At 35.0% G+C, this 7,028-nt stretch overlaps 1 protein-coding gene across 6 annotated transcripts; it reads right to left on the bottom strand.

The window, feature by feature from the left end:
* Positions 1–1,500: 1,500 nt before the first annotated feature.
* On the bottom strand, positions 1,501–6,378 carry LOC7487092 (uncharacterized). 6 transcript variants are annotated; one of them, XR_008056975.1, is made up of 5 exons: positions 6,012–6,377; positions 3,973–5,724; positions 3,638–3,827; positions 1,956–2,329; positions 1,501–1,867 (listed from the first exon to the last, which is right to left on the bottom strand). XR_008056975.1 is itself a non-coding variant. In XM_024582600.2 (4 exons), the coding sequence occupies exons 2-4, from the start codon at positions 5,601–5,603 to the stop codon at positions 2,108–2,110; spliced, it is 2,043 nt and encodes a 680-aa protein (XP_024438368.1). In that variant the 5' UTR covers positions 5,604–5,724; positions 6,012–6,378; the 3' UTR covers positions 1,501–2,107. The 6 variants fall into 6 exon arrangements, 3 of the variants coding, with proteins under 3 accessions (XP_024438368.1, XP_024438367.1, XP_024438369.1); XR_002977115.2 differs by having other exon boundaries at positions 3,638–3,830; positions 6,012–6,376; XR_002977116.2 differs by having other exon boundaries at positions 2,032–2,329; positions 3,638–3,830; positions 6,012–6,376.
* Positions 6,379–7,028: the final 650 nt, after the last annotated feature.

Here is a 7,028-nt window from a genome sequence, read left to right as displayed (position 1 = left end):
CATTTTGAAAAATTAAAATTTCAACTTAAAAAACAAACTACATTTACATCAATAAATCAAATCTGAGTACTTGATGAATACATTTTTAAAACATAAATTTTAAAAATAAATTATATCAATATCCATGAATCATTAAAAAAAGAACAATAAAATTTTAGTCGGGTCAAGTGCACAATGAATACCACCTAGGTGGAGAAACTCCTAATCCTACTCCTAATCCAACTATATTGGAGGAGAAGACAAGTGAAAGATTGAGATATTCTAAGTTGGAAATAGATGAAGCAAAATCTGACTCGAACTTGATCCATTACCAACTAGTAGAAGGTTTGCATTGCAATCTTGAGGTAAAACAAGACCTATAATTATTTTAGCAACAAGATCTAGAGTTGTATTAGCAAATATGATCTGATCCAAACTACGAAGGATTCATTAAAAATTTTAGATGAGCCAATTACAAGATTAAGGGCAAAAAATCTCAAAAATACATTCAATTGACTTATTTAGAATATTTGGATCAATGTAAATTTCAAGAAGGCTACATCTTTAATATAAGAGGGTGTGATCCATCTATTTAATGTGGCAATTAATTTTGACAGTTAAATGTTTATTTTTTCTAATACAAAATTTCACTTAAACAAGCATAATTTTTTATCCGACTGTTGGATCGGGCTGAAATTTTACCAGAAAATTCTAGAGGCTTTGTTTTATATTGGATTAAAATTTCAAGTTAATTAAATATTAAGAAGGTCTTATGATAAGGTCTAGAAGTTACTATTTGAGAATTGTATAAAAGTGCTGAATGATTTAAAATTCTTTATTTTATTTTATTTAGAGATAAATTAAGCAATTAGCATATAAAATAAAATAAAATAGTTAATTAACACAAAAAAAAAATTAATGAAATAATTTAGTTTTGAATATTGTAATTTTAAAGCGTGATATTTAATTATATTACAGTTGTGAACTGCATCTACATATTTTTCTCTAATCTTATCTAACACCCTTTCATCAACTCGTGGTTTCTGCAACTAAAACCGAAGAACTTCCAGCAAGAGCTAAACCATGCGTCGAGGAAGCTTGGGACCAGTTTTGGCAATTTGTCATCTCTAATCTTATGAAAAGAGGTGTAATCTCATAGGAGAGCTTTTAGAGATGGGGGGATCTACATGCGAGATTCCAAGATTATACCAGAAAAAAAAGAAAAGAAAGGAAAGAGCTCGTTTTTCCGTCACATCCTTGCTAAGTTGCCATATTAACTTGAGAACACAACTTAGATCAAAATTTATAGCACTACTGCATTACTTTGAAGATTAAAAGTACCTCTCTTTAACTACCTACGCTCAACACAAATTTTTTATTGTCCAGCTGAATTTTCTAGTAATCTAGAAAGGTCTGATAACAGACTTCGCTCACTAGACAAGCTTGCATCAAGCAGGAAAACCCTCCTCCTGCAGCTACATTTTACTGTAAGAAAAGAACTAGTGGAAAAAAAGGAGAGGGTGCAGTTAACTCTTCTGCTTATGATAAAGAATTCTGTCACAATGTTCATTTTCGAAACTAGAGACCTTTTTTTTTGTGGCTTTGTTATCTTGAACACATTTTAGAAAATGTGTAAAAAAAATGCCGTGCCACAAAAACCGACAAATTTTTGAAAGATGATAGCTACAGTGGTAATCTGGCCTAGGTTAAACCGCCAAGGTGATAGCTGATGCCTAACAGACTGTTGGTGAACAAAAACATCAATGCTCATCGTTTTTTTGGATATTCAAAGACCAATCTCCCCCAAAAGTTACAGCAATAAAATGTGTAGGATTGCAGAAGAAGTGATCTAAAATGAGGAGTGAAAGACCGTCTTTGATTCTCACACCTGGAACAAGATTCAGAACAAGGGAAATGATAAGCAAATTGGAAGACTGTAATAAGACAGAAATATCGTGAGGATGAAGTGATCTCACCAAGAAGAAGAAGCACGTCCCAAGTGGGAGAAAATATCCCCAATCCAGTTACTGAAGGACACTACAACATAGTTACATGCGATGCCGGCCTTCAGCAGTGTGAGAAGATTCCATATAACAGGAGCCACCAAGTTCCAATCCATGGTTTGCATTTATCTTGGTGATCTGGAAGATACAGCCCCAATTTGAAACGATGGGTGGCCAGTAAGTTTTGTTGGCTCCCAACTTACTTGTAAAAGAGCTGCTCTTTCAGGGTTCATAAGCAGAAGCTGCTGCATGTCTTTAGGAAGGACATCGAACACTGCCTGCAGATCTTTCTTCAATTTCTGGCAAGTTTCTGCAAAGTCTACACCAGCCTTTCCTGACTTCTCCATCTGATTGCATTATGAAAAATCAAATTATTTCTCAACAGATCAATGTTTTTCTTTTATTTTGATTGATAAAAACATGGAAAATATTGCAATCTGCCATTCAATCATCGGAATGTGTATAACCTTAATAAATATGTGACCAGAGTTTAATAAAGGAGCAGCACTGCAAATAAATATTTGCTCTTCTGAAAAATAGAATTCCACTCAAGGGATAATCCTGCTCAAAGAGGTCCAAAAGAACAAGAGGGAATTGTGTGGAAGAATAGGGTCCCTTAATAAGTAACAAACACTTGTGGCCTAGTTCATATCCACAATAAAGGACAATAAGCAATTTGGTCTACTTTTAGTGCTGGTTCTCAGCATTCATCTTGACTTCATTGCACATCGTGTACTTTGTCTGGTTGTTTGTTTCCTCTAGCCTTGTTATCACAGCTATTGAACCCGCACAAAATGAACCAAAGTTGTGCAAAATTTGCTGGCAAGAAGTTTTGCCAGAAAAACAATCCTCTGATGCCAGCAGCACTAATTACACTGCATTGCAGCCTCCAAACCATGACACACTTCCTCTTTCTCAGCCAATCTAGAACTCTCACTATTTAGGCATGCATCACAGTCTCGATTTTAACTACAGTAAAATGAAAATTAGGTTTTCAAACCTCCATTAAGTTATAAATATTTTCAGAGTGATAATTACTTCCAGACGCTAATATCATGACGGTGAACACAAATGCAGAAACTTATTGTTCAAGAAGCAGCCAAAAATACACGCATATACACGCGAAAACATCCCATCTGACCACTATTCAACACAACACATTACATGTTATAATCTTCAGGACAGATTCAAGAGCAAAGTGTATTTTCATCTCATAGAGGCTCTAAAACAAGACAGTCTACTAACCATCTAGAAGAAATTGCAATATACCTCTACTTGGACATTTAAGAAACTAGCATGGACCACTTTTTGACAATGAATTTTTCACAAACCATGAACTACAAAACGCTTAGATCTGCAAATACTTTCAGGCTTAAATCAATTCACTTAGAAACAATAAATACATGAGCCGGTTCATTAACCTCTTGTACAAATAGATCGCTGCTGCCTTAACATGTGCCTGAAAGTTATAGTAAGTACTGGGGGGAGGGGGAGGTGTCCTGTGCCTAAATCCAAAAAACACCTCCTTCACTTAGATGTTTGCAGGCATAGCAGTTATTACACAATTGCAACAGATTGAAAAAAGCTAAGGGCATACTGGTTTTCGAAGTACGGTCATTGGAAATAAAGATTTTAGAAGAAACAGAACAATTTACCAGAATTTCTCCATGGAGATGTCTTTCAATAGAATTGAAAGAATCAACAATTTCCAATTCTGACATTCTTGACATGAGAAGCTGTATGTCAGCTTTCATTCTTGCCTGCCTCCAGAGCCTATGTTGTTCTTGTTCAACAACAGTGCGCCGCCTTTGAAACCATGGCATGAAGTTGGGCCCTTTCAGGAACCTCCTGAACAGCAATGTAAACCATCTTTATCTTAACAACAAGCATTGAGAACTTGACCAAAATTGAATGAAGGACTGAGAAGCAATCAAACAAACTGAAAAAAAGAAGTCATATGCAATATTAATAGCAGTTTAACAATTATTACTTGTATAAATCCAGCCAATTAGATTTCATCCGCTTTGACAAAAATTTCCCCACACCTCTTGCTGATAAGTTTGCCAGAAATTCTTCGACGTCGAATGGAGGAAGAGGGGGAGGGTCAATGAATGGAAGAGATCCTTCAGAAGGAGTGCTCGCCCTAAAATATGGGCCAAAAGGAGCCAAGAAGTTTGTGGTGAGCTCCAAGAAATGACGGCGCAATATTTCATTGTTAACAACTGACATTGACTCCTCAACCCTCGGTGACTTCCCAGCATCAATGAGCCTATTCAAGATAGAAGTGTCAGGCTTAGTTGAAGCTACATAGGTACTCCAAACGGCTTCCTTGTGTTCTGTCATGAGGCATAGCGGACCATCTCTCCTCAACTTAACAGCACTCAACAAACTTGAAGGAGAGAACTTTTTCAAGGAAAGCTGCTGAAGACCAAATCCTTCTGGTGTTCCAGGAATTCTGCTAGCAGAAGACCTACTTGCAAAGGCAACCCGGTTTGAATTAGAAGCAGGGCTGCCAACTGAAACAATGTGGGGAATATTACGAAGTGCTTTAAGGAAAAATAGATTTGTCACACCCAAAACCATTGGAGGGAATGCGTCTCCTTCTTTAAGTGAATTCAAATGCTTAAAGTCAGGGTCATGGATGGTGAAATATGGCCTAAAATCAACACTACATGGCAGTGGTGCAACCAAACTGACTAGACTTGCAACTGCCTCACAGCACTGGGGAGGTGTAGGTCCTATGATAAGAATAGGTTCACCGATAAGCAACAACTCCCATAACAACCAGAGCTGCAATAAGATCCCCCGGAATGTACCAAAAATATCTGAATCATGAAAAAGACCCTGTGGAATTAACTGATTAGATGGAAGAAAAGGTGCCATGGCAGAAGCAGATTCTTCAAAAATCCCAATTTCAAAGGGCAGACTGTGAGCGGGTGGCAGGCTAACTTTAAGCATGGCATTCCCAATATGAAGCTCCATTTGTTTACCGGGTACAGGAGTAGGCCACATTGAAACATAAGCAGCAATATGCTCAAGAGCTTTCGTTCCTACATCAAAATATAAAGGACCCATAATTTGTAACAAAGGCCTAAACACACTAGAGTAAGGATTATGAGACAATATCACCACAGATTTCTGTTCTCCACCTCGCTTTAGCTTCTCATCATGCCGCTGCCTATTAAATACAAAACCATACAAGTATTTCAAACCTTTGGTACCATTTCTAATTTTTCTTCTATTAATCACCTTCCCTTTCATGGACTTTGAAGATTCTTCTTCATCATCAATTCCTACTACCTCAGAAGAAGTCACATTTCCTTGTTCAGAGTTCTTCCGCCTTTGGATGCGAAAAAAGAATATGCAGTCATGAATGCTTGAACGGTTCTGGTTCTGGGAAACAGAATCTGGAAATGAACTAAAAGCAACATCAAGTTCCTCTTCATTTGAGAGAGAACCAGGTGGATAACACTCTTCAATGAGCTGACCTTGTTCAAGATCAAATCTAATAATGCAGAAGGCAACAGCCCATTGCTGCAGAGATTCCAGATCAGTCTTTAAACTAAGCTCCTGTTTAACAGAAAATGAAGGTGATCGACTCATTTCCGAGATAATCAGCATCCTTTTACATCCATCAAAAAGGCCAATTCACCTCATCTAAGAGGCACACTTGAGCTACCCTTCCAGTCAAAATCTTCTGGGATTTCTGGCTATTAAACAATTGCGGTAACAAAATCAAAGCCTACGAAAGAAAAACAAGAAGCAAACAATGAATAACAGATCAAAAGAAGTCAGTTTAAAACAAACTTTTTAAGAGCAACGACAATAATTTGTTTGGCAACCAGGAGAATCCATTAAAAGATAAGTAATTAAAATTGAAAAATCTTAAAATTAAACAGAAATCAATAAACTGAATCCAAAAAACCAAAGACTGGCCATTAAAAAGCAATAAAAAGAAAACACAATTTCGCAAATCTGAATTTAAAAGAAGATCCAAGAAAATGGGTAAAAAAGAAACATTTGGCTTACCTAAACCGAAAAACCCAACCAGATTCAGTTCTTGCAAGAAGATAAACCAAAATACCAGCACCCAATTGGCCAAAAACAAATGGGTCTCTTTAGAAACCAGAAAAGTTGAGATCTTCTTGGAGTTGCCTCTGTAACTGTATGGATAGCAGAGAGTTTGTATGCAGCTTTGGAAGCAACTACAGTACTATAATTCTAAAAATTCTAACGTGGTTGGTAAGGCTATAGATTTGTGGGAGAAATAAATGTATGAAATATATGGCAAGGAAATTATTTGTTAATAAGGCCGCTTTCAATTTCAAGCTCCTCCTGTAGTGTACGTTCTTGCTTGAATTGGGAAATCATCTATATCTGGTAATTAATTATTTTGAGTCCTTTGTCCTCTCCTGTTAAATTCCCTCCCTCTGTCTGGGTGTCACAAGATTATTATTATTATTATTTTTATTAACGTACGTGTACAAATTAATTTATATTTACCTGTTAATTTTATAAATTTTAAAATTAATAATAAGATAAGTTTTTATAAAATTTATGGCACATGACCAATAAAAACAAACCTAAAACTTAAACTATATCCCTCAAAATTAATTATTATTATTATTATTATTATAAACGGTTGTATTTGGTTAAATATATGTTTAGAAAAACCATATAATAGTAATATTAGTATTTTTTTTTCACCCTATAAATGTATGTTTGAAAAAATAGTAGCGGTTAATTTTCAAAGTATTTTTATTCCAAAACATATTAAAATAATATTTTTTTATTTTAAAAAAATTATTTTTGATATCAGCACATCAAAATAATAAAAAAAATCAAAAAAATATTAATTTAAAAAAAATAATTTTTTTTTCTGTCCTATTAGTCACAAATCATCCATAGTAAAATTACAATTAAAATTTAAAGAAAAAACAAAAACAAAATTCACCAGCCTTTCACGATTAATTACACAATAAAATAATTATTTTATCTTAAAGAAAAAGCCAACCATCTTGCTATCAAAGTAAAATAATTTTTTAA

Source organism: Populus trichocarpa, chromosome 12, assembly GCF_000002775.5.
Source record: "Populus trichocarpa isolate Nisqually-1 chromosome 12, P.trichocarpa_v4.1, whole genome shotgun sequence".
In the NCBI taxonomy this organism is placed as follows: Eukaryota; Viridiplantae; Streptophyta; class Magnoliopsida; order Malpighiales; family Salicaceae; genus Populus; species Populus trichocarpa.
This window is presented reverse-complemented; position numbering and strand designations above follow the sequence as displayed.